Source organism: Somniosus microcephalus, chromosome 31 (genome assembly GCF_052327205.1).
Source record: "Somniosus microcephalus isolate GS21.2 chromosome 31, FLI_Smic_1.0, whole genome shotgun sequence".
Taxonomy (NCBI): domain Eukaryota; kingdom Metazoa; phylum Chordata; class Chondrichthyes; order Squaliformes; family Somniosidae; genus Somniosus; species Somniosus microcephalus.
The window spans coordinates 13,655,957-13,683,779 of record NC_141017.1 but is presented as its reverse complement, the minus strand read 5'-3'; the positions used below and the strand labels follow the sequence as shown (position 1 = coordinate 13,683,779).

The 27,823-nt window shown below is 50.9% G+C and overlaps 1 protein-coding gene across 3 annotated transcripts in view; it reads right to left on the bottom strand.

Moving 5' to 3' along the window:
- Nucleotides 1-27,823, bottom strand: part of gmip (GEM interacting protein) — a 146,624-nt gene that overhangs the window by 59,934 nt on the left and 58,867 nt on the right. For all 3 annotated transcript variants that reach the window (XM_085971542.1, XM_085971543.1, XM_085971544.1), the window contains 3 exons: nt 17,996-18,086; nt 16,787-16,862; nt 12,697-12,766 (listed from right to left, as the gene is read on the bottom strand). In XM_085971542.1, the coding sequence (XP_085827668.1) occupies nt 12,697-12,766; nt 16,787-16,862; nt 17,996-18,086 (237 nt within the window). The remainder of the gene's footprint in view (nt 1-12,696; nt 12,767-16,786; nt 16,863-17,995; nt 18,087-27,823) is intronic.

Below are 27,823 nucleotides of genomic sequence, written 5' to 3'. Positions count from 1 at the left end.
GGCAGGTACAGCACGGGTTAGATACAGAGTAAAGCTCCCTCTACACTGTCCCATCAAACACTCCCAGGGCAGGTACAGCACGGGTTAGATACAGAGTAAAGCTCCCTCTGCACTGTCCCATCAAACACTCCCAGGGCAGGTACAGCACGGGTTAGATACAGAGTAAAGCTCCCTCTACACTGTCCCATCAAACACTCCCAGGGCAGGTACAGCACGCGGTTAGATACAGAGTAAAGCTCCCTCTACACTGTCCCATCAAACACTCCCAGGGCAGGTACAGCACGGGTTAGATACAGAGTAAAGCTCCCTCTACACTGTCGCATCAAACACTCCCAGGGCAGGTACAGCTTGGGTTAGATACAGAGTAGAGCTCCCTCTACACTGTCTCATCAAACACTCCCAGGGCAGGTACAGCTTGGGTTAGATACAGAGTAAAGCTCCCTCTACACTGTCCCATCAAACACTCCCAGGGCAGGTACAGCATGGGTTAGATACAGAGTAAAGCTCCCTCTACACTGTCCCATCAAACACTCCCAGGGCAGGTACAGCACGGGGTTAGATACAGAGTAAAGCTCCCTCTACACTGTCCCATCAAACACTCCCAGGGCAGGTACAGCACGGGGTTAGATACAGAGTAAAGCTCCCTCTACACTGTCCCATCAAACACCCCCAGGGCAGGTACAGCACGGGGTTAGATACAGAGTAAAGCTCCCTCTACACTGTCCCATCAAACACCCCCAGGGCAGGTACAGCACGGGTTAGATACAGAGTAAAGCTCCCTCTACACTGTCCCATCAAACACTCCCAGGGCAGGTACAGCACGGGTTAGATACAGAGTAAAGCTCCCTCTGCACTGTCCCATCAAACACTCCCAGGGCAGGTACAGCACGGGTTAGATACAGAGTAAAGCTCCCTCTACACTGTCCCATCAAACACTCCCAGGGCAGGTACAGCACGCGGTTAGATACAGAGTAAAGCTCCCTCTACACTGTCCCATCAAACACTCCCAGGGCAGGTACAGCACGGGTTAGATACAGAGTAAAGCTCCCTCTACACTGTCGCATCAAACACTCCCAGGGCAGGTACAGCTTGGGTTAGATACAGAGTAGAGCTCCCTCTACACTGTCTCATCAAACACTCCCAGGGCAGGTACAGCTTGGGTTAGATACAGAGTAAAGCTCCCTCTACACTGTCCCATCAAACACTCCCAGGGCAGGTACAGCATGGGTTAGATACAGAGTAAAGCTCCCTCTACACTGTCCCATCAAACACTCCCAGGGCAGGTACAGCACGGGTTAGATACAGAGTAAAGCTCCCTCTACACTGTCCCATCAAACACTCCCAGGGCAGGTACAGCACGGGTTAGATACAGAGTAAAGCTCCCTCTACACTGTCTCATCAAACACTCCCAGGGCAGGTACAGCTTGGGTTAGATACAGAGTAAAGCTCCCTCTACACTGCCCCATCAAACACTCCCAGGGCAGGTACAGCACGGGGTTAGATACAGAGTAAAGCTCCCTCTACACTGTCCCATCAAACACTCCCAGGGCAGGAACAGCACGGGTTAGATACAGAGTAAAGCTCCCTCTACACTGTCCCATCAAACACTCCCAGGGCAGGAACAGCACGGGTTAGATACAGAGTAAAGCTCCCTCTACACTGTCCCATCAAACACTCCCAGGGCAGGAACAGCACGGGTTAGATACAGAGTATAACTTCAAACCTGAAAAGCACGCCACATGCTGCCGCAGCTGAGAATTTCCATTTCCCACACCAGGTGTACTGTAATTTACGAGCATGATTCTCAGTTTTGTATTAGGGACTGTCCTGTATTCCTGGACTGTCAAACTAAGTTCTTGTACAGCCACCAGAACCAAGAGAGTGTCGACCCCAGTGTGGGCTGAATTTGAGCCCAGGTTCCTGGGGACAGGGGTCTGAATGAACTCATTCTGGCTCCTGCTCTGTAGAAGTGTGTGCATTCATAGAATGAAACAGTAACAGGAGGCCATGCGGCCCATTATGCCTGTGCCGGCTCTTTGAAAGTGTTATCCAATTAGTCCCACTTCCCTGCCCTTTCCCCATAACCCTTCAAGTATTTCTTCGATTCCCTTTTGAAAGTCACTATGAATCTGCTTCCACCGCCCTTTCAGGCAACGCATTTCAGATCATAACTACCCGCTGCGTTAAAAAACATTCTCCTCATCTCGCCTCTGGTTCTTTTGCCAATTACCTTAAATCTGTGTCCTCTGGTTCTCGACCCTTCTGCCACTGGAAACAATTTCTCAATATTTATTCTATACAAAACCATTCATGATTTTGACCACCTCTATTAAATCTCCCCTTAACTTTCTCTGCTCCAAGGAGAGCAACCCCAGCTTCTCTAGTCTCGCCACGTAACTGAAGCCCCTCATCCCTGGTATCATTCTAGTAAACTCTAGTGTCAGCTGTGGTTCAGTTGGTAGCACACTCGCCTCTGAGTCTCACTCCAGAGACTTGAGCACAAAAATCCAGGCTGACACTCCAGTGCAGTGCTGAGGGAGCGCCGCACTGTCGGAGGTGCCGTCTTTTGGATGAGACGTTAAACCGAGGCCCCGTCTGCTCTCTCAGGTGGACGTAAAAGATCCCATGACACTATTTCGAAGAAGAGCAGGGGAGTCCTGGCCAATATTTATCCCTCAATCAACATAACAAAAACAGATTATCTGGTCATTATCACATTGCTGTTTGTGGGAGCTTGCTGTGCGCAATTGGCTGCCACGTTTCCTACATTACAACAGTGACTACACTTCAAAAAAGTACTTCATTGGCTGTAAAGCGCTTTGAGATGTCCGGTGGTCGTGAAAGGCCTTATATAAATGCAAGTCTTTCTTTTTTAAAAATCTCTTCTGCACCTTCTCTAAGGCTTCTTAACATACTTCTTAAAGTGCGGTGCCCAGAATTGGACACAATACTCCAGCTGGGGCCGAACCAGTGATTTATAAAGGTTTAGCATAACTGCCTTGCTTTTGCACTCTATGTCTCTGTTCATTAAGTCAAGGGTACTACTGTATGCTTATTTAACAGCCTTCTAGGAAGAACATAAAGAGGAGTAGGTCGTTGAGCCCCTCGAGCCTGTTCCACCATTCAATTAGATGGTGGCCCATCTGCATCTTAATACCATTTACCCGCCATAGTTCTGGAACCCTTAATACCCTTGCCTATCAAACTCAGGTTTGAAATTTTCAATTGACCCCTCATCTCAACAGCTTTTTGGGGGAGAGAGTTCCAGATTTCCACCACCCTTTGTGTGAAGAAGTGCTTCCTGACACCACCCCTGAACAACCTGACTCTAATTTTAATAGTTATGTCTCTTGTTCTGGACTCTCCCACCAGAGGGAATAGTTTCTCTCGATCTACCCTGTCAACTCCTTTGATCATCTTAAACACCTCAATTAGATCATCCCTGTGGTAAACCACTGTTATCGTTCACAACCGTTCACTATTGTTACACTGTTGTTATCACTGTTTACACTGTTGTTATCACTACACAAGGTTACCTCTTGCCACGCACGCTGTTATACCTAGGCATACCTCAGCTGACTCCGCCCATGGCTCCGCCTGCTTGCCCAGGTATAAAGGTGACCGCTTGGCTAGTATTCTTCCTTGTTGGAACCGATCACCCACGAGGGTGGGCTCTGTTATTTAGCCAATAAAAACCTATATAGTTACTATCTTAACTCGTCGCTTTTCATGGAATGAATTGATAGGTATATCAATTTTATTGGCTAAATTTTGAAATGACTGGACTGGAGCAGCCAAACGACCAGCCAAACGGCCAGCTACAACAGCCCCAGCAGCCGACTTGGCTGCGAGCCCTCCGACCGCCGTACCTGGATCTAAATCCACAGGCAGCGAATTCAGCCCTCGACTTCGATCACTGGCTGAGCTGCTTTGAATCCTACCTGGTAGCCTCTGGCGTGCCATCGGAAGCCGACAAACTGAGAGTTCTGACCGCCCAGGTGAGCCCTAAAGTATTTGCACTCATCCGGGACCTTGCTACATACGAGGAGGCCCTCGACCTGCTAAAAGAGCAGTACCGGAGCCCAGTAAATTCACTGTATGCCAGACATCTCCTAAGATCCCGCTCGCAACAGCCAGGAGAGTCTGTAGATGAATTTCTACGGGCGCTACAAACACTCGGCAGGGACTGTGACTTTAAAGCTGTATCGGCTGCACAACATGCTGAAGGAAATATCCGTGATGCCTTCGTGAAAGGCCTTCGGTCCGACTACTCACGGCAAAGACTGCTCGAATCAAAGGACCTCGGCTTGAAAGCAGCTGCAGCCCTCGCTCGCTCCCTGGAAGTGGCCCATCGGGACCTCGAGGCGTACTCCGGGTACAGTGCTGCGCGACCCTGGGACTCGGGCCCGACTTCGGCCACATTACCCCTCGCACCGCCGCCCCTGGGACCTACTGCGGCGTCGGTGTCCCGGAATCGATCGGGACCGCCACCCTCGGGACCTGCTGCGGCAGCGGAGCCCCGCGATCGGGCCGCCAGCTGCTATTTCTGTGGCCAGGCGAGACATCAAAGGGCGCGCTGCCCTGCAACGAACGCGACCTGCTCCGGATGCAAAAAAAAAGGCCACTTCGCAAACGCCTGCAGGGGGAAAGCCACAGACGCCAGCAGTGCCTCATGTGAGTCGTGGGGGCTGCCATCTTTGATCAAGGCCACAGACGCCAGCAGTGCCTCATGTGAGTCGTGGGGGCGGCCATCTTTGATCAAGGCCACAGACGCCAGCAGTGCCTCATGTGAGTCGTGGGGGCGGCCATCTTCTCCGCCATTTTGTCCAACTTCGACCTCGTGGGGATCCGCGTCATGGGCGCCGCCATTTTGTTCGCCGCACTCGGCCGCCATTTTGTCTCCAGACCCGACCACCGCCTCACCTGCCGACTACAGCAGCTCACTCAGCCATACACTGGCCTCCGTCACGCTTGACCAAGCTCTCCCGCATCATCTGTCCAGGTCCATGATGGACATCGAAGTAAACGGCCACGCCACGACCTGCCTGTTCGACAGCGGGAGCACGGAGAGTTTTATTCACCCAGACACGGTGCGCTGCTACTCCCTCACTGTCCAGCCAACGCGCCATCGGATCTCGATGGCGTCGAAGTCCCATTCAACAGACGTCAGCGGCTACTGTGTGGTGACCCTGTCGGTTAGGGGCACGGAATATAAAAACTTTAAACTTCTCGTCCTGCCCCAGCTGTGCGCTGCCGTCCTACTAGGGCTGGATTTCCAATGCCACCTTCAAAGTGTCACTTTGGCATACGGTGGATCCCTCCCCCCACTCACAGTCTACAACCAGCAGTTTTTAAACCGCCCGCCGCGTACCACCTGCAGCCTCTCCACTCTCAAAGTCCCGCCCCCCTCCTTGTTCGCTAACCTCACCCGCGACTGTAAACCCGTCGCTACCAAGAGCAGGCGGTACAGCGCCGGGGACAGAGCTTTTATTAGCTCTGAGGTGCAGCGACTCCTGAAGGAGGGCATCATCGAGGGGAGCACCAGCCCCTGGCGTGCCCAGGTCGTAGTCGTTAAGACCGGCAATAAACACTGCCTGGTCATCGACTACAGCCAAACCATAAACCGGTACACCCAGCTGGACGCATACCCCCTTCCCCGCATATCTGATATGGTCAACCAGATTGCACAGTACCGGGTATTCTCCACCATCAACCTCAAGTCGGCCCTGAGGACCGCCAGTATACCGCCTTCGAGGCGAATGGCCGCCTCTACCACTTCCTTAGGGTTCCCTTCGGCGTCACCAACGGGGTTTCGGTCTTCCAAAGGGAGATGGACCGGATGGTTGACCAGAACGCGCTGCAGGCCACGTTTCCTTATCTAGATAACGTCACCATCTGCGGCCACGATCAGCAGGACCATGATGTTAATCTGGAGAAATTCCTCCGTACGGCCCAACGGCTGAATCTCACTTACAATAAGGAGAAATGTATATTTAACACCTCGCGCCTTGCCATCCTCGGCTGCATAGTAGAGAACGGAGTCATCGGCCCCGACCCCGAAAGAATGCGCCCCCTCATGGAGCTTCCCCTTCCCCACTGTCAAAAGGCACTGAAGAGAACCCTGGGGCTCTTCGCTTACTATGCCCAATGGGTGCCCAATTATGCGGACAAAGCCAGACCCCTCATGAAGTCCACCTCCTTCCCCCTGACAGCAGAAGCATGCGCTGCCTTCTCCCTCATAAAAGGAGACATTGCGAAGGCCACAATGCACGCAGTGGATGAGTCCATCCCTTTCCAAGTGGAGAGCGATGCATCCGACTTCGCCCTAGCTGCAACCCTTAACCGGGCGGGGAGACCTGTGGCCTTCTTCTCAAGGACCCTCCAGGGCCCTGAGATCCGACACTCTTCTGTCGAGAAGGAGGCCCAGGCGATTGTGGAAGCGGTACGACGCTGGAGGCATTACCTGGCAGGCAAACGATTTACCCTCCTCACCGACCAGCGTTCGGTTGCTTTTATGTTTAATAACAAGCTGAGGGGCAAAATCAAGAACGACAAGATCTTGAGGTGGAGAATTGAGCTCTCCATCTACGATTACGATATCTTGTACCGGCCTGGTAAACTCAACGAGCCCCCAGATGCTCTATCACAAAGTACATGCGCCAACGCGCAAGTTGATAGACTGCGGACCCTCCACAACGACCTCTGCCACCCCGGGGTCACTAGACTTTACCACTTCATTAAGGCCCGCAACCTGCCCTACTCCATCGAGGAGGTCAGGACCATGACCAGGAACTGCCAAGCCTGTGCCGAATGCAAACCGCATTTCTATAGGCCGGACAGAGCAAGCCTAATCAAGGCCACCCGCCTCTTCGAGCGCTTGAGCATCGATTTTAAGGGGCCCCTCCCGTCCTCTGACCGTAATGTGTACTTCCTCAACATTATTGACGAGTACTCCCGTTTCCCCTTTGCCATCCCCTGCCCAGACATGACCAGTACCACGGTCATCAAATGCCTGAACGACCTCTTCGCCTTGTTCGGGTTCCCGAACTATATACATAGTGACCGGGGCTCATCCTTCATGAGCGAGGAACTTTGCCAGTTCCTGCTCACGAGAGGTATTGCCGCGAGCAGGACCACCAGCTACAACCCCCGGGGGAACGGCCAGGTGGAAAGAGAGAACGCGACAGTTTGGAAGGCCATCCTCTTAGCCCTAAAATCTAAGGGCCTCTCAACCTCTCGCTGGCAGGAAGTCCTCCCGGCAGCACTCCATTCCATCCGGTCACTGCTTTGTTCCACCATTAACGCCACCCTTCATGAGCAAATGTTTGTTTTCCCCAGGAAGTCGACTACGGGAACCTCGCTACCAACATGGCTGACTTCTCTGGGGCCCGTCTTGCTGCGGAAGCACGTGAGGACCCATAAAATGGACCCCCTGGTCGAGAGGGTGAACCTCCTGCACGCCAACCCCCAGTATGCCTATGTGGCATACCCAGACGGGCGGGAGGACACAGTCTCCTTGTGAGACCTCGCACCCTCGGGCACCCCTGAGATACCACCGTTATCCCCCACCACTCCCCCAAATCCAGCTCCTGTAGGCGGCATGCCGGAACCCCAGGAGCCTTCGTCGACCACGCAGACACCAGCATTAACATCGGATACTGCACCACCGCCGCCGCTGCTGCACCGATCAGAAAGGCTTACGAGGCCTCCTGACAGACTGACATACACGAACTGGTAGTACACTTCACCCCGCCGGACTCAATTTTAAACAAGGGGTGAATGTGGTAAACCACTGTTATCGTTCACAACCGTTCACTATTGTTACACTGTTGTTATCACTGTTTACACTGTTGTTATCACTGTTTACACTGTTGTTATCACTACACAAGGTTACCTCTTGCCACGCACGCTGTTATACCTAGGCATACCTCAGCTGACTCCGCTCATGGCTCCGCCTGCTTGCCCAGGTATAAAGGTGACCGCTTGGCTGGTATTCTTCCTTGTTGGAACCGATCACCCACGAGGGTGGGCTCTGTTATTTAGCCAATAAAAACCTATAGTTACTAACTTAACTCGTCGCTTTTCATGGAATGAATTGATAGGTATATCAATCCCTTAATCTTCTATATTTAAGGGAATACAGGCTGAGTCTATGTAACCTGTCCTCATAATTTAACCATTTTAGCCCCGGTATCATTCTGATGAATCTGTGCTGCACCTTACTCCACATAGGGGTTTCTCCAGAACTCTGTACAGCTGTAACATAACTCCCACCCCTTTGTGTTCCAGCCCTCTCGAGATAAAGGCCAATATTCCATTCGCCTTTTTAATTATTTTCTGTACCTGTCCACCAGCTTTTAGTGATTTCTGTACTTGGACCTTTAAATCTCTGCTCATCCACAGTTTTTAGCATCTCTCCATTTAGAAAAATACTCTGATTTATCTTAGGTCCAAGGTGGATGATCTAACATTTTTCCACATTGAACTCCATCTGCCACAGTTTTGCCCACTCACTTAATCTAACTCAACTCGTTGTGCCACCTTCCAAGATTTGTGTCCGTAAACCCCCAGGTCCCTCTGTTCCTGCACCCCCTTTAAAATTGTACCATTTAGTTTATAATGCCTCTGCTCATTCTTCCTACCAAAATGGATCACTCACACTTCTCTGTGTTAAATTGCATCGGCCCATTTCACCAGTCTTTGTCCTCGTGAAGTCTGTTGCTGTCCTCCTCACTGTTAACTACATTGCCGAGTTTCGTGCCATCTGCAAACTTTGAAATTATGCCCTGTACATCCAAGTCCAGGTCATTAATATATCAAAAAGAGCTACATTTTGGTAGCCAAGCCCAGTTAGCTTGTGTGTAAAAGTGTCAAACATTTATCTCGCTGACCCACGCAAAACAAAGCAGTAGTGTGTCTGCATTCAGTCGACATCACACTAACAAAGACAATAGTATCTCTTTGGCTCCAGGCTGAGGCTGGTGTGTGCTGATTAACTTCCAGATACTGCCGCACTAACCCTCCCAATACCTTGAAACACTCGTTAAAAATGCAGGAGAGCCAGACGGTCCAGTTCAGAGTCAGTAACTCTCATACAAGGACAGTGCCTGTGTCAGACACAGCACAAAAGAAACCTCTATACATAGCCGACGCGACTATCTGATGGATGATTCAGATTTGTTCATTAAGTAGATCATCAAACTCTTTCACTGGTAGTCTGACACCACATGCAGATCATTCTGCAACTACATTTCGTAAACAACTACTATTTCTTCATTGTTTTCAGCTGATGAGCAAAATCACAGCCATACTGGTGCCAGCCACACTTCCTGTGGTTGGTTCCAAAGTATTTGGGCACCGATGACATCTTGTCTGGCTCCAAAGCTGTGGGTGATTGAAGCTGCGGATACATTTACTGGGCACCCCAGCCACCCAGTCACCCACCGCTGGGCAGGCGCCTGTGTAGATCTTGGGCTGTGATAACAGATACAGCACATCTTAGACACTGTCCCATCAAACACTCCCAGGGCAGGTAAAACACGGGTCAGGGTCATGTATTTACTATGTGCCCTGTATTCCTGCCCTTCCCCCAGCCCTTAAATGGACATGGCTGTCCCCCCCCCCCACCCATGGTTCAGTTGGTAAATACACTGCCCCATCGTAACCGTGCCATCCAGGGCAGGACAGGCGGTGTTCGAGCCCCAGCCTGTGCCACAGTAATTTCCACCGAGGGCATAGCAGGAATGCTGCTAATGGCCTCAGCTGATACTCTAGGCTCACAGATGAAGATTGGGCCCCTGAGCGAGGGTTTACCAGCGCTCTTGGGATCTCACAGTGGGGAGGTGCAGTCTTATGTGACTGTGACTGTGGTAAACGATCCCTCCCCATCCTTCTCGACCTGTCTGCAGCCTTTGACATGGTTGACCACCTCCTCCAACGCACATCCTCCGTCTGGGCGGGTCTGCCCTCGGCTGGTTCCGTTCTTTCTAACCAGTCGTAGCCAGAGTATCAGAGAGCACTCCTGCACCATTACCTCTGGAGTACCCCAAGGATCTATCCTCAGCCCCCTCCTATTTCTCATATACATGCTGCCCCTCACCGCTATCTACCGGAAACACAAAGTCAGGTTCCACCTGTACGCAGACGACACCCAGCTCTACCTCACCACCACCTCTCTCAACCACTCCACTGTCTCTAAATTGTTAGACTGCTCGCCCGACATCCAGTACTGGATGAACAGAAATTTCCAACAACTAAATATTGGGAAGACCGAAGCCGTTGTCTTTGGTCGCCGCCACAAATTCCATTCCCTAGTCACCGACTCCATTTCACTCCCCGACAACTGCCTGAGGCTGAAACAGACTGTTCGCAACCCTGGTGTCGTATTTGACCCCGAGACGAGCTTCCGACCACATATCTGCTCCAACCACCTACTTCTACCTGACTCCACCCCTGCCTCACCTCATCTGATGCTGAAACCCTCACCCATGCCTTTGTTACCTCTCGGCTTAACTATCCCAATGCTCGCCTGGCCGGCCTCCCATCTGACACCCTCCATAAATTGAGCTCATCCAAAACTCTGCTGCCCGTGTCCTAACTCGCACCAAGTCCCGTTCACCCATCACACATGTTCGCTGGCCTACATTGGCTCCCCATCTGGCAATGCCTCAATTTTAAAATCCTCATCCTTGTTTTCAAAACACTCCAAAGCCTCGCCCCTTCCCATCTCTGTAACCTCCTCCAGCCCCACAACACTCTGAGAGCTTGGCACTCCTCCAATTATAGCCTCTTGCGCATCCCCGATTTTAATGGCTCCACCATTGGCGGCCGTGCCTTCAGCTGCCTAGGCCCTAAACTCTAAGGGGTAAAAATTGGGTAGCGCCCCCTTTGGGCCGATTTTCCCAGGTAGCGCCCCCGAGAGGGAGGAGGAGCGCTACTGGAAGCGCCCCGCGTCCCTCTTTGGGCGTGCGAGCCAATATTGCGGTGCTACGTGCCGTGATACTGCTGGCCTTCCTCCCCTTATTAAATGGGGCGGGCCTGGCGCAGCGCGTAGAATCATGGAATCATAGAAAGCTACAGCACGGAAGGCGGCCATTTCGGCCCATCGTGTCCGCGCCGGCCAACAACGAGCTCTCCAGCCTAATCCCACTTCCCCGCTCTTGGTCCGTAGCCCTGCAGGTTACAGCGTCCCAAGTGCACATCCAAGTACTTTGTAAATGTGGTTCGGGTTCCTGCCTCGACCACCTTTTCAGGCAGTGAGTTCCAGACCCCCACAACCCTCTGGGTGAAGAAATTTCCCCTCAAATCCCCTCTAAACCTTCCACCAATTACTTTAAATCTGTGCCCCCTGGTTTTTGACCCCTCTGCTAAGGGAAATAGGTCCTGTCTATCCACTTTATCTCGGCCCCTCATAATTTTATACACTTCAATAAGGTCTCCCCTCAGCCTCCTCTGTTCCAAGGAAAACAGACCCAGCCTATCCAGTCTTTCCTCATAGCTAAGATTCTCTACTCCCAGCAACATCCTTGTAAATCTCCTCTGTACCTTCTCTAGTGCAATCACATCTTTCCTGTAATGTGGTGACCAGAACTGCACGCAGTACTCTGGCTGAGGCCTAACTAGTGTTTTATACAGTTGAAGCATAACCCCCCTGCTCTTGTATTCTATGCCACGGCTAATAAAGGCAAGCATTCCGTATGCCTTCTTAACCACCTTATCTACCTGGCGCCCAGCTGGACCACCGGGGATCGGGAGTGCTGGCAAACGAGTGCGGCATGCAAGAGGAGTGGCGGGCTCACGGAGAGCAGCCGGCACCCCGCCGGGGTACTTCACGGGGGCCGGGGACAGCAACAGGGGCAGGCGGCCAGCAACAAAAATGGCCGCCCACCACCTCCCCTTTAACTAGCGCCGCCCCGGCCGCAGGTAGGCCCCCCTGACCCCGGCGGACACAGCGTCCGGCGGTAAGTTGGGGGGGCGCTACCCAGTGTTACAGCCGGGGCGCTGTGCACGGCGATGATGTCATCGCCAGCACCGCGTGGCGCTAACGGTTAGCACCGCCGCTAACCTCCCGCTGAATTGCACGGGAGGCGTTAGCGGCGCTCCGCCCAGGCGCTAACGGGAGGCGCAAATCAACCGAATTTAGCCCCCTAATTCCCTCCCTACACCTCTCCACGTCTCTATCTTGCTCTCCTCCTCCAAGGCGCTCCTTAAAACCTACCTCTTTGACCAGGCTTTTGGTCATCTGTCCTAATATCTCCTTATGTGGCTCAGTGTCATATTTTGTTTGATAATCGCTCCTGTGAAGCGCCTTGGGACGTTTTACTACTGTTCCGCCCCAATCTTCTCCGAGTCAACTATTGCGGGGATACAGTTCCAGCAGCGGCAGGCACCCTCCAGTGCGTCATTTTGCATGGGTGAGCCTTTATATAGTGAGTGGGCCTTCTGCCCATGGGGTGGAAGAAGGCCTCACACTTTTCAGCAGCTGGAACCCTGGCTGATTCTTCCTGTCTGTAGGGGAAGTATGAAACCAACTAAACCTAGGTGCGCATAGTTCAGTTACTCATTGGGCCAAGCTGGGCAAAGTGGATCAGCTTTGTTCTTTCCCAACAACCCTGTACTCCCCTCCCCGCGCCACCCCACCCCCCACCCCAACCCAGCATTGCCTAGCATGAGCAATCAGGCATTCAGGTTCAGTACCGGAAATGTGAAATTCATCCCGCTCCTCGATCACATGATCGCGACATTCCGAGAAGAAATCCTCATTCACCTGAAGAAAAAAAAAGGGCATGTGAGTCGCTGCTCTCGAGATCACACAACATCTCAGTTAAGTGATACTTAGCCATGTGGGTTTCAGGGTCGTAGGTTCGATCGCTGGTCTGGGCTGAGGCAGCGTTTCGCAGCTACAGCAGTAGTTGGGGTGGTGGGGGGTCGGGACTACAGTTGTCCTCAGTACCCTCGAAGTAGGCAGCAGGGGAAACAAAGTGCTAACCACGGTGCCTCTCAGAGTGAAATAGCCTACCAACATTCATACACGTGATCATACACCAAAACTGGGGTCAGGGCTGTTGGTACCATGGAACTGTAACCTAGCAAGAGTTAGTTGCTTTGGACTGGAGGTGTTGGGGCGGGGGGGGGGGGGCGGTGGTGGGTGCGGGGGGAAGGGAAATGGAAAGGGTGGGGGGAGGAATGGCACACAAACACTCTTTGCCTGGAGTGGGTGAAACATTAGCCTCGTTGAAGCCGCTGGGCTGTGAGTGCGCCATTAGCGGCTGTGAAACATTGAAGCAATCTACGCTCGCAGTGTAGAGCCTCACGGGGATGGAGCAACCAACGGCGACACCTAGAGGAATCCGTAGAGGATTCAAAGCAAAGGATGGCAGGATGGTTAAGGACACCCCTTAAAAGAGGTCACTTACTGTAAGGGACGTGCTGGGATCATGATTGGGGGGTGGGGGCAGTTACCTCTTTGGCTCTCTGCAGGAGGCTTCTTAGCTCGTTCAGACTGAATGGAATACTCTCCAATCTGTCAGTTCCCTCCTGAATATTTTTGCCCCATTCCCTCCCTCCCTCTGTGCTTGCTGGGCAAGGCTGCCTCATGCCAGCATTTGCCCCTCCCTCCCCCCCCCATTACCTCACCCAACTAGCTATTCGTCACGAGTGAGCCCAGACAGCGAGTGCTGACAGACGTGTTGACGGGGCGGGGGGGGGGGGGGGGGCATCACAGCCGAGCTCCGACCCTGTCCTCAACCAACAGCCACACACACAGTGGACACAAGTGGAATCCCTGGCTGATTCCCCTCCCATATGTTGTGTATGTACCTTTAAGAGAATAACTGGTCTCAGACTGCAGTACCGGGAGTGACCACCCCTGTATAAACGGCGCTAGAGAGCCTCTGTTGTTTAGTTTCGTTTATGCCTTTCACCAGTAAAGATCTGTTTGTTTTCTCTCCTGCTAGTCCGTGTCTCAATCATTCACGGACTTAACACCATAGTAACAGGAGTAGGCCATTCAGCCCTTCGAGCCTGTTCCACCATTCAATTAGATCATGGCTAATCTGGATCTCAACTCCATTTATCTGCCTTGATTCCATATCCCTTAATAAGAACATAAGAAATAGGAGCAGGAGTCGGCCATTCGGCCCTTCGAGCCTGCTCCGCCATTCAATGAGATCATGGCTGATCTTCTGCCTCAACTCCATTCACCGGCCCTATCGCCATATCCCTTGATGCCTTTACTAGTCAGAAATCTATCGACTTCTGTTTTGAATATACCCAATGACTGAGCCTCCACAGCCCTCTGGGGTAGAGAATTCCAAAGATTCACCGCCCTCTGTGTGAAGAAATTTCTCCTCATCTCAGTCCTGAATGGCCTACCCTTTATCCTGAGGCTGTGGCCCCTGGTTCTAGACTCCCCAGCCAAGGGAAACATTCTCCCAGCATCCACCCTCTCAAGCCCTGTAATAATTTTGTATGCTTCAATACCCTTACCTATCAAAAATCTATCAATCACGGAAGTTTTCAATTGACCTAGCCTATGGCTTTGTGGGAGAGAGAATTCCAGATTTCCAGTACCCTTTGTGTGAAGAGGTGCTTCCTGACATCACCCCTGAACGGCCTGGCTCTAATTTTAAGGTTATGCCCTCTTGTTCTGGACTCCCCCCACCAGAGGAAATAGTTTCTCTCTATCTACCCTATAATCATTTTATCATCTTAAACACCTCAAGAATTCAAGCCTAATCTATGCAAACTACCCTCATAATTTAACCCTTTTAGCCCCGGTATCACTCTGGTGAATCTGGGCTGCACCTCCTCCAAGGCCAATACATCCTTCCTGAGGTGCGGGGCCCAGAACTGAAGGCAGTGCTCTAAATGGGGTCTAAATAGCTTTATATAACTGTAGCATACAGCTGACTTATGAGGAAAGGTTGAGTAGGTTGGGCCTCTACTCATTGGAATTCAGAAGAATGAGAGGCGATCTTATCGAAACATATAAGATAGTGAGGGGGCTTGATCGGGTGGATGCGGGGAGGATGTTTCCACTGATGGGTGAGACTAGAACTAGGGGGTATAATCTTAGAATAAGGGGCTGCCCTTTCAAAACTGAGATGAGGAGAAACTTCTTCACTCAGAGGGTAGTAAATCTATGGAATTTGCTACCTCAGAGAGCTGTGGAAGCTGCAACATTAAATAAATTTAAAACGGAGATAGACAGTTTCCTAGCAGATAAGGGAATTAGGGGTTACGGGGAGAGGGCAGGGAAGTGGACGTGAGTCTAGGTTCGGATTAGCCATGATCCTATTGAATGGCGGAGCAGGCTCGAGGGGCCGTATGGCCTACTCCTGCTCCTACTTCTTATGTTCTTATGTTATGTTCATAGCTTCTACCCCTTTGTATTCCATCCCTCTTGAGATAAAGAAAGGCCAACAATCCATTAGCATTTTAAATTATTTTTTGTACCTGTCTGCCTGTCCCTCCCTAATTGAGGGGCCCTGATGCTAATTGTAGCTTCCTTCCAGCACCTGGGTGAGATCAGCTAAGTCAGCCCCGTCTGGGCAATGAATCCAGGACTTTACTGATCTGTGTATCTCGGTACCATCCTAGGCACTAGTTCCACTTTTTAATTTTTAAACAGTTTCCTGTCTGATATTTTAATAAAGGATGACTGATTTGCGGGGCAGCCCCCCTCCCCCAATGGAGACATCATGAGCTGGATTTTCATTGAGGAGGCGTGTAGGAGGCGGGACTACAACTTTCGGGCTTGTAGTCCCGCCTCCATCGAGTTGTGGCCAACCCACACGATTTTCACTTGATTGACCTTGTTGAGCCCGCTCAGCAGGCTCAGCAGGCCAATTAAGGGCCACCCGGCAACAGGTGATGTCACAGATTGACATTTCATCTGTCAAAAGCTTTTGACAGATGACATATCAGCATTTGACAGCTGTTTGAAGCTGTCAAACACTGACAATCTGTACGCCAAGTTAATTCCTTCCTCTCAGGCTGATTTAGAAATCTCTCCAGAACAGAAAGCTGAATGCTGCAACTTTTGACAGCTCGCGGCCATTCTGCTTTCTGTGCCAGTGAGATGAGGGACTCCAGAGACCTGAAGGAAGGAAGGCTGTAAAGGTAAGTAAATGTAAGTAAAACTTCTTTAAACACTTTACACACACCAAACACACTTACCTCTGCACTCATGCACCCATCACTCACCTGAACACCGGACATCTCGAACCCTTCAGCCCGACGGCCCGCCTCGCTAACTTGGCGTGGTTTGGAGCCGTCGAGAATCCCACACTTCAGCAATAAAAATAGGGATTAGGCTAAAAAACTGCCTGTTAACTACCTGTTAACAAGCAGTTAATTGGCACTAATCCCTTCCCGCCTCGGGGAAGCGGGTCCCAGTGCGGGTCGGGTACCCGCCTCCTTTGAAACTGGCATGGAGGCGGGTTGGGGGCGGGATGGGTTCGTGCCCCCGACTTCGAGATTTTAACCCCCCACACGCCTCCAATCCCGCCTCCAAGGCCCAATAAAAATCCTGCCCCATATGTCACCCCGTTGCAAATACTGCACAGTTGAACTCAATTCTACAACCCCAGACCCAACTGTTAATCTCACAGGCTCAACCAGCAGTCAATATTGCACATTGTTGTATCTTTGAAAGGTGACATCCAGTCAGACTGCCCATCTCTAATATCCAGGAATCTGACTGTGGGCACAGGGCAGGAATGCCATCCCCCACCTCCTGATAAATTCATAATCACCGTTGCCAAAGTTATCACTTGGAACTCACCAGAATCTCTTCCTCTGGAGATGGGTCTGGGGAAATGAAGCTGTTCGCCGTTTCTGTCATGAATAGGTCGACTGTGCTGTAAGAGAAAGAGCGCTACGGTATGAATCTATAGGAGATTAAAGACTGTTCCACAGTTACTTGGGATGCAGTCTTATTTGGGGGAAGGGAGGAAGTTGGTGGGGTGGGAATGGAATTAACAATTTACAGCTTCAACAATCGAAACTACAGCTCTATTTTCAACTGTTGGCTGTTAAAGACTGGGCACGATCTAACCCATCGCCATCCTGCGCAGGGCAGGCTTTTGGAATGCCCCGCCCCGCCCCAGTCTGGTTTGATATTGGGTTAAAGGCCACTCTGCATTCACTTAGTCCAGAAGCAGCAATTGGTCCGAGAACTGGAAACTCCCAAAGCAAAGCAAGCTCGACTCACCAGGGAAAGTAAAATGCGCTCTCTTAGACCTTCAAAAAAGAATAGGTCTGTTTTATCTGCAACAGAGGTGTTATTACACCTTGGGTTTTGCTGAAGCAGGACGCTGGTATTGCGCACTGGGTGGGGAGAAAACATATGACATGCAGCCCCCTTTTGATATGCTCAGCTCCTGATCCCTTGCAGTGAGCTTCACCTCCCTATCTACCTCCAGCAAAATCAAAGGGAGAATCAGTGTCATCTCACTGTACTTCAGGACAGCAAAGGGGGTGGACAGCAGCGTGTGATAACACTGAGACCGCCCCCTCCCCTATGAAAGGGGGCCAATAACAAGACCGTGTGTGAAAAAAGTCTCCATTAGTATGATACAGTTACCAGGTGCCTCATTGAGTAACCGGCATGAAAGGCCTGAAACATTCAGGGTTTGGTCCGTCGGATTATCAGAGGCACCCCCTGGATTAGCTGGTAAATGTGGTGTGTGCAAAGTGGGGCCAAGCCACACAGACCAGAGTGGTTGGATCACTGGTCCACGTTGGGTTAGCTGGTCTCAGTAAGGGGAGCTATCCCAGGCATCAGTGTCACCTCGGGAACAGGGCTCCTGCCCAGTGAACTTCGCCTGGAAAGTGCCGACGAACTGACGTGGGTCAGCAGAGGATTGGGCCGTCAGAGGAATGGCGCTCCCCTTCCAGGCTCACATGGCCTGTGGAGTTATAATCCAGAAGAGCAGCAGAGAAAACTGGGAAACAACTGTTAAACGGTGGGATGTGACAAGCTGCTACTCACGAGTTTCCAAAGGAAATTTCTAGCGCATCCAGCTCCTGGAATATATCACTGAATCTCAGCTTTTCATCGCTTTCGCCTTGAGCACTTAGACCTGTGTAGAGAATGGAGTTCATTAAATGGGGGAGAGTTGAAGATTTTTCCCCCTCTTGTTCACCTCTCTCTCCGAGGCCCTTTACCCTCATTTGTCCTTAGCAGGGCGAGCTGGTGCGGACACGGACTGTATTCCTGCTGCTCCTGCTCATCCCCGCCAGACCCAGCTGGCTCCGAATGCTATAGAAAACTGAGCAGCATGAAAAAACTGCACTCATGCTCGATTTATGACAACACGGCTCAGAGGGTACAGTACTATAACGGTCATGGTACTGGATTGGCACCCACTGATTGTGAATTCAAATCCCGTCACGGCGAGCTGGATTCAACAAATCTGGTAATTTGTGAGCACCATTGAAAGCTGCCAGGTTATTGTAAAAACCCAACCGCTTCACCAATGTCTTTCCGAGAAGGGAACCTGTCAAACGTACCTGGTCTGGCCTTTACACGTCAGGTTGTTGACACTTAATGCCCTCTCTGTAGTGGCCTAGCAAGCCACTCAGTTGTAAATGCCATTGGTTAGAAGAAGGCCCATCACCACCTTCTCTGGGTAACTAGGGATGAGCAACAAATACAGCCTTTCCAGCATCGTCCACATCCCCAGAACAAATTTTCAAAAATATGTAACACTCAGAATTGGTGCCCCTTTCTGGGACACCTCAAACAGACCTTTTCCCCGCTTGGCCTAGTTGATTCGCTCTTAGTGAGCCTGACTGCATTGGGCAGAGGCCGTGGTGTTAGGAGGCCCACATTTCACCCTGGTGATCCCTTTGGCCTATCCAACCTACATTCCCCTCCCTTTATTTAGTGTCAGCTGATGCACTTTTGCCTCGGAGACAGAAGGTGTGGGTTCAAGCCTCACTCCAGAACCGAAGTCTATAACCTAATGCTTCACTGTCAGACGTGCCATCTTTCAGATGGCACGTTAAACCAAGGCCACATTTGCCCGCTCAGGTGGATGTGAAAGATCCCAGAGCACTATTCGAAGAAGAAGAGGGCATTTTTCCCGGTATCTTGGCCAACCTTTATCACTCACCTAATATCACCTCAGTAAGCTCCCCACTGGAGTGGAGCTAATTTACAGAACAAACGGGAAACTGTTCAACCTCCGTCGCCTCCAGTCCAGATCCAAGGTCATCCCATCCTCTCGTCGAATTACAGTATGCAGATGACGCTTGCATCTGCGCTCACTTGGAGGTCAAACTCCAAACCATCGTCAACACCTTCACCGAAGCGTACGAGAGCATGGGCCTTACACTAAACATCCGTAAGACAAAGGTCCTCTACCAACCTGCCCCCGCCACACGGTACTGCCCCCCGATTATCAAAATCCACGACAAGGCCTTGGACAACGTGGACCACTTTCCATACCTTGGGAGCCTACTGTCAACAAGGGCAGACGTCGACGACGAAATCCAACACCGCCTTCAGTGTGCCAGTGCAGCCTTCGGTCGCCTGAGGAAGAGAGTGTTTGAAGACCAGGACCTCAAACCCAGCACTAAGCTCATGGTCTACAGAGCAGCAGTGATACCCGCCCTGCTATATGCCTCAGAGACATGGACCATGTACAGCAGGCACCTCAAAGCACTGGAGAGGTACCACCAACGCTGCCTCCGCAAGATCCTGCAAATCCATTGGCAGGATAGGCGCACCAACATCAGTGTTCTCACTCAGGCCAACATCCCCAGCATCGAAGCATTGACCACGCTCGATCAGCTCCGATGCATTTGCGTATTAATTACCAATTAATTTGCCGCAGAAAGTTAGGGCTTGTACTTAACAGCATAAGTACCTTTTTAATTAGGAGATTTATGTTCCTGCAATGCCAATCAACCTCTCCAGCCCAGAAAGGGAACAATTTAAACCATGGAGTCTCATTCCTTCAGGTAGTAAATTGTTGCTAGAGATTTAAAACATTTTGGCCTAGAAATTCAGTGGGCTGCGCCACCCGTTAGCGCCTTAGGAGGGCACTTAGTGGGTTGGACGCCACTGCCCACGCCTCCCGCTAAATTTAGCGGTGCGCTAATGGCGGTGCTAGCCGTTAGCGCTGCACCGCCACCTATGACGTCATTGGTGTGCGCAGCGCCCCGCTACCGCCCCGATTGCGAAATTTAGTAGCGCCCCCTGCTTTAATGCCGGTCGCTATTTGCGACCGGTTCAGGGGGGCCTACCTGCGGCGGTAGAGGCGCTGAGGTGCGGGGCGGCCATTTTTTTTGCTGGCTGCCTGCCAGCACCTCTCCGCACCGCCGTCCCCGGCCTCCTGAGCACCCCCCCCCACAACCCGCGGAGTGCCGGCTGTGTCCCAAGAGCCCGGCACTTCTCCTCGGTGCCGGGCTCTTTTGCCGGCACTTGCGATCGTCGCCCGCGCTGCAGCAGGCCCCTCCCCTTTAAGAAGGGGAGGGAGGCCTGCAGTACCGCCGCACGCCGTGCCGCAGCGTGTGGTGCTGCGGCACGTTGTGCTGCGATCTTCAGCTGCAACGCCCCAAGAGGGATGCGGGGCGCCTCGAGTAGCGCCGCGCTTCCCTCTGGGGCGCTCAAACTGAATTTGCGGCGGGCGGCTGCGACTACTTCTGGGGCGGTACTTCCGGTGCCCAGGCGAGGCTGGCGCCCTTTTAATTTTACATTTTTTTCTTACTATTCCTTTCCCTCGCTTTATTTCTCTTTCTGTACCTGATGTGGCTCGAATTCACCCTCCTTCGCCGTCATTCCTATGATTCTTTCTCAATCCTTAAATCTCATTGGTTAAGAACATGCACTGTTGGTCCCGTCGTTCACCAAGGTCCCAGTTGCCATATTATCAGCTTGCACTTCCAGCAAGTTACAGCGCACATTTTATCCAAGCTGTAGGGTGCAGGAAAAGTGTAACCAACGCGACACTCTGCGAGCTGCCCTGCTCCAGCAGAATCTGGGCCATTAACTTGCAACCCTCACACCATCCTGAGCTTGTTATCTGTAGTAAGTGCACCAAGTGTTTGTAGCTAAACTTCACTGATGGGACAATATTCTACCCCACCCCACCCCACCCTCCGTATTCTCTCTCAGAATCCCAACAACTCCTGCAAACTCCCTGCCACCACCGAGGACTTACGTAGCCAGTAGAAAACTAATGCTGTGTTCCGGAATGGAGTTTTGGGCCAGCTCTACCATTTCCTGCAAAGCGCAGACAGACTCTAACCACAAACGGATGCGATGTTAGAGCAGAGAGGAAGAAAGGCAGAAAACTCGGGCTGCAAAAAATCGCTTGCTTGTTGCTGCTTCCCGTTTACAGCGCCGTGATGGAGAGGCTGCAGGGCGAACCAGTCAATCAGTGCAGTTGTCGGGATGCGTCGGCAACTCTTGGGTTCACGTGACAAAGAACCGGAGAGATACTCCCTCCCCACCCAGCCCCTTCAAAACCACACTCTTGACAGGAGCATGCCAGCTGAGCTGTGAGTAAACCCACTCTCACACGCTCATGACCAGCGACCTACATAAAACCTCCTCTTCCTCTAGACTTCAGGTCTGATACACACACAGGTCAGTCACCACAGATCCTCAGAAGCAGAGTGGGAAGGGAAGTTTTTATAAAAAAATGTTTTGAATATACTCCTCGTTTCATCCATTATCTGTATTTTTCTCTCCCTGACAACTAAAAGAGGGTCACACGGGTAACAAAGGCCCAAATACAGGAAACTTTGGTTTATCCGGAGGTTGTATGTCCGGAAACCTCGATCTAACGGCAGAAATCAGCAGCCGTTTTGGTTAGGTTTTTTTTCTTTTCCTAGCATTTTTTTTTTAACAGGCAGGCTCTGGAAAGCATCTCTGTAGCTTAGCAACAGCTTCAGAGACGCTTCCAAGGTACGGGCCGAGTGTTTACAAGCTGTTGCTAAGCAACAGTGTATGTTGTCAGATACGGAGATGAAAACCTCCGTATCCTTCAACATTAGCGCTGGTCTATCCGGAAGTTTTGATAGATCGGCAGCAGCTCGGTCCCGTCGGTGCCGGATATCGCGAAGTTTCCTGTACGATGATTAGGCAAACACCAGGATAAGAAATCCATTAAAAACCTATGATCTTCCAGAGCTGGTCAGTTCCACAACTCAACCAGTGAAAATCTATTACAAAGGAAACTCTTTTTTACCCGGCACCGGCGTGCTGCCGGTTTATCAAAAAGTCCGGATTACAGGGAGGTATAGTAAAAGGTACGAGAGCCCCGTACACAGCAACAAATCCAGCCGTCCCTGTTGCACGGCAACAGGTGCAGGAACCCCGGCCACAGACCAAACGTCCCTGTTGCACAGCAACAAGTGCAGGAACCCCGGTTACACGGCCACAGATCCAGGAACGGCCACTAATATGAAGTAAAACTTACCTGAACCTACTCCTGAATTTTGCCGGTTAACAGAGATTTCCGGTTATTTAGGTGCCGGTAAATCGAGAGTTTCCTGTCGTTGGGTTTGCGCTACTCAATGTTCACCAGGATATTGCAGTGAATCGTAGCAAAGTTATTATTGATAGGCTAGCTGTACTTGGACTTTGTCTTTAGAGTTCCTGTCTGAAAAGACTTCTATTTTCTTTTCTTTCGCTTTATTTGAATGGTTAGATTAATGGAAGTAATAAATGTTTCTATTTAAAATCTATTGTGAAACTCCTTTTTGAAAAATAGACTTAGAAGTAGTTTTGTTTGGTTTGTCAAACTCATATCCAAGTAACCGCCCACCCCACACCCAACAAAAAAAATCCTGCCCACACCACTGCCCTCCTCAAAATCTGGGTCAGAAATAAGCCTACACGAAGGGTCAGGCGAGGAGCGCGCCAGGGATCCGCTTCATTCCAAAAAATAATAATAGAAGGTTCCAATTGGGACAACCCGCAGACAAAATGCTGATGGTTATCAACTGTAATGATCCCAGGTCAGTCCCCATGAGCAATGTTCCCTTGAATTGTTTTTTGGGTGCGTGGCCCCATTAAGGAGCAGCCTGAAGGGAACATTCTTCTCACAGAGTCATCAAATCCTCCCCAACCTTATAAGCAATCATTGGGCCAGAAATTAGGATCGGGAGCTCGCCGCGCGTGCAAGCCCCCGATCTGCACTCACCCGGCGCGCTGACATCTGAAGCCCGGGCCTGCTTGCATTTCCTGTCACTGGCCCGGTTCAGCTGTCGGGGCGATGTGCTTACCTGATCCAGCGGCGTAGTTAGTGCGATGTGCCGGCTGGGATCAGGTGAGCACTGTGCAGCCAATCAGGGGAGGGGAAACTCATTCATGAGTTTGATAGTAAAGACTGTCAAACTCATGAAAAGTACGGGCGCCCAAAAGACTAGTTTAACTTTAATTAAAATTAAAAAAAAATCCCAATAATTAAATAAACTATAAATAACTTTAAAAAACTATTTAAAACAATTAATAAAATTTTTGAAAAAAATAATTTTTTACGAAATCGGGTCTAAAAATAAACTTACCTTACTGTAAAGTCCTTATAAACAATGAATCTGTGGAAAAAATGTAATAATTTTAAATAATAGACCACTTACCTTCAAGAATCCACTCCTTACGCCTCCTTTTTTCATTTCTAAAAAGTCCAGGCCCTTGCACACGGGCAAACCTGTCAAAAAGAAGGAAGTTCAACGCGTGCGCGCAGCCCCTTGGTTCGATGGAGAGGAAATGCCGGTTTCCCGCGCATGCGCTGTGCATGCTGAAATCCGGCACTTCCAACGGGCCCACGCGTGAGTACACCGTCCGTACTCACGCGTTGGGACCGGAACTACTGGCCCATTGTGTTTCTTAGGAACATTAGGCCATTCAGCCCCTTGCGCCTGCTCTGCCAGTCAGTTAGATCATGGCTGATCTGTACCGCAACTCCATCTACCCGCCTTAGCCTCTTCACCTTTTAAAGTGGAATTTCCTTCTCTTTCCCCCACCCCCTTTTCATAGCACTGTTTATACATATCAATTCTAAGAATTATGATGGACACAGTCAGCTGGGTAATTACAGGAAGTATTTGGAAAGGGTGTAAACTCATGGCGGAGGAAGGTGGTGCAATGAACAGCACATATAATATATCCAAGCTATTTTTAAACAGAAGCATGTACTGTTTTCATGATCTCTCCCTAATGCCCCTTCTAATGCCACACACCAATCTACATCCTGAATGACAGACAGATGACCCAATCTCTAGACACTGCCAATGGTTCTCTTGACCTAGAAGGTGCCTGTACTGACCAACTCTTCCCTCACAGCTGAACAACTCTCCACGATCAAACAACCGAACTCGGGGGCTCTCAATATAGGGGTGATCACAACGAGGAACTGACTGGGCACCAGTCAAAGCACGGTGAGAGTCAACATTTGGTCAGCCTGAAGCCAGCCTCAAGAAACCTCAACGCTAGTTTCTGAATACAAGATACGCAAACAGACAAACCACTGGGTGTAGGTTACCGTTTACACTTTGTACAGATAGACTTGTGGCTTATTAGAGTTTTTTGAACAACTCGGTAGCAGTTAACCTATCGTTTACCATTACATAGCCAATAAAGCCTGGTCTAAGGAAGGAGCCGACAACTGAGGATAGAAATGGGGGTCAGTGAGGCTTGATGTGATGTGGCCACTGGATTTCCCCAAAAATGCAGTAATTGGTCATTCCACGCATGCTCGAAGCCAGAGACTCCCAATCCGGGGTGGGGCGCAACCTCAACTCCTCCTTCCTGCACTATCCCCATATTCCTTGGTTCCCTTAGTATCCAAAAATCTATCGATCTCCGTCTTGAATATACTCAACGACTGAGCCTCCACAGCCCTCTGGGGTAGAGAATTCCAAAGATTCACCGCCCTCTGAGTGAAGAAATTTCTCCTCCTCTCAGTCCTAAATGGCTTATTCTGAGACTGTGACCCCTAGTTCTAGACTCCCCAGCCAGGGGAAACATCCTCCCAGCATCCACGCTGTCAAGCCCTTTAAGAATTTTATATGTTTCAGTGAGACCACCTCTCATTCTTCTGGTGGGTGGCGGGGTGGGGGGGGGGGGGGTGGCGGAGGCATGCATGTGACATGTATCTCTAAAGGGCGGGCACAGTAAAATAAAATTTGAGGACCTCTGCTTACTGACCAGGTTCAGTTCCTAATCCATGTCGGTGATGTCTCCTATGGTAGAATAACCAGCACACTGCCTAAGGCTCATGCATGATGAAGGGCCACATGGCGGAGGCACTGGGGGGTCACCAGGCACTGCGAGGCCTGAGAGAGAGAGGGGGAGAAAGTTGGGGAAGAGAGGAAGGATAAGAAAGGAATGAAATGGGATTTGGTTAGCCCATCCCTGGATTATGGCTCGCTCCCGAACACTGCAAGCTAAGAACTGCCGGAAAATGCGGGTCCGCACACAAAACTGGGCCCAGCTGCAGTGCTAGTAAGAATAGCCCGCCAATACTCAGGAATTATGGCCGACAGAACCCATGGAACTGTGCTCCAGTGACAGTCATCGTCTTCAAGGTGGGGGAGGGAGACGGGTGAAAAGAAAGTGGATCCAGTTGCAGCATTCATTGGAAAGATAGGGCCAAAAGCAAAACTTCAAGGCGGGAGGCCTTCCACCTGCCTCCCCCCGGTTTTAAGGCTCACTGGTGGGATTCGGAGTAATAGCGATTCATGGCTGTGGCCTACGAGGCTCCACGACCCCCCCCTTCCCCCAACAGGACGAGCTGCTCATTCCATCACAAATCTGCACAATAATTGGATCTTGGCTCACAGGCCCAAACCCCTTTAAAACGTGGTCGCATTAGTGATTAACCAACTTAAAGTCAGGCCCTGCCAAAGACATCCTAACACTGGTTTTTATAACATAGCCCAGTCGGCTAGAGGTAAACACACACCTGCCTGAGCTGCTCCCTCTAACATACTGACTCACATTCCGTTCATTCCTGGTCCTTACCAGCCACACGTACAACTTCAATTGATTCCCCGGTCTCCCCACCCCCCTTCTCTCCTGAAGGCAGAGATTCTTGCTGCAGTTTGGCGGACAGGAGGGGCTATTGGAGAGGATAGCAGCCAGGGGTCACTGTCCAGTGGCACTTACTGCAAAGCACAAAGCGCGTGGATGTTGGGCGAGGACAGAATGGGGTTTGGCCGTGATTTCCCCCACGGTCGAATAGCCTACTGATGGTCCATTGTCTAGAATCCCGTGAAGAATGGCCATTTGAGTATGGTACTGGAGGGCTGCTGGGACCCAATGAGATTCTCTCTCTCTCTCTGTGTAACAGCCCCAAAGGAACTGAGTTTGGGGCAGCCTTAACTACAGCTGACTCTGCCTCCCACTCCCATTCCACCTCCCCACCTCAGCTCAACAGCCAATGAGTGGTCGAGTCACACAGACCAGGAAGGTCACAGGTTTGACCTGCTCTATGCTGAAACAGCTGATCTCAGCCGGTGTGGGGTGGGGGGGGGGGGGGGAAGGGGGTGGAGGTGGAGACAAAAAAGTCAAAAGGCATCTCTGCTCATGGACGTTACCCAGTGGACACTGCTGTAAAGTGTGAGCGTGCATGTCAGAAGGCCTTGGACGCAATATCATCACAGATGAATGGCCTGTCCTCTACACTGACTGGCTGAGGATGGTCCACGAGAGCCGGGTATCAGGTTGGTGCCCATGGAAACATATCCCAGTGGGAGTCAGCACCTTCAGGAGAGGGAAGGACAGAATGGGAGAGAGTAAAAAGTACAGAATTCTCTTGTTTTTTGTATCACAAGTGATTCACCCAATTCAGCCACACTTCCTCTTTCCATTTCTGGGAACACTAAATTTACACCATTATTAGGCAGAAGGCCTTTCAGATATGAACGTGAGCCTGCATCACAATCTCAAGTTGTACAACAACAACTTGTTATTTATATGGCGCCTTTAATGTAGTAAAACTTCCAAAGCGCTGCACAGGAGCGTTATCAAAATTTGACACCGAGGTGCATAAGGGCACACTTGGTCAAAGAGATAGGTTTTAAGGAGCTTCTTAAAGGAGGAGAGAGATGTAGAGAGGCGGAGAGATTTAGGGAGGGAATTTCAGAGTTTAGGGCCCAGGTAGCTGAAGGCACAGCTGTCAATGGAGCAATTAAAATCAGGGATGTTCCGAGGCCAGAATTGGAGGAGCGCAGAGATCTCGGAGGGTTGTGGGGCTGGAGGAGATTACAGAGATCGGGAGGAGCGAGGCCACGGAGGGATTTGAAAACAAAGATGAGAATTTTAAAATCAAGGCGCTGCTTAACCAGGAGTCAATGTAGGTCAGCGAGCCAAGGGGTGATGGGTGTACGGGATTTGGTGTGAGTTAGGACACGGGCAGCAGAGTTTTGGATGACTTCAAGAGGGGCAGCATGTAAATGAGAAATAGGAGGGGCCAAGGATAGATCCTTGGGGGCCACCAAAGGTAATGGTGCGGGAGCGGGAAGAGAAGCCATTGCAGGTGAATCCCTGGCTTCGACTGGATAAGAATGAAACGAGGCGAGTGCAGTCCCACCCAGCTGGACAACAGTGCAGAGGCGTTGGAGGAGGATTGTGTGGTCAACTGTGTCAAAGGCTGTAGTCAGTTCGAGAAGGTCGAATATTTCAACAAGGTGTGTGTTAGAAGGATAAATTCCCCCCTCCCCACCCACCGTGAGATCAACTATTGGAGGAGTCACTCTCCCTCCGAGGTCAGGCCTTGGGGGGGTGACTCTCCCTGCAAGACCCTTTTCTATTTTGTCAAATTATGTTTCAGGTCAGTTCACAGGGATCATGAATTGCACA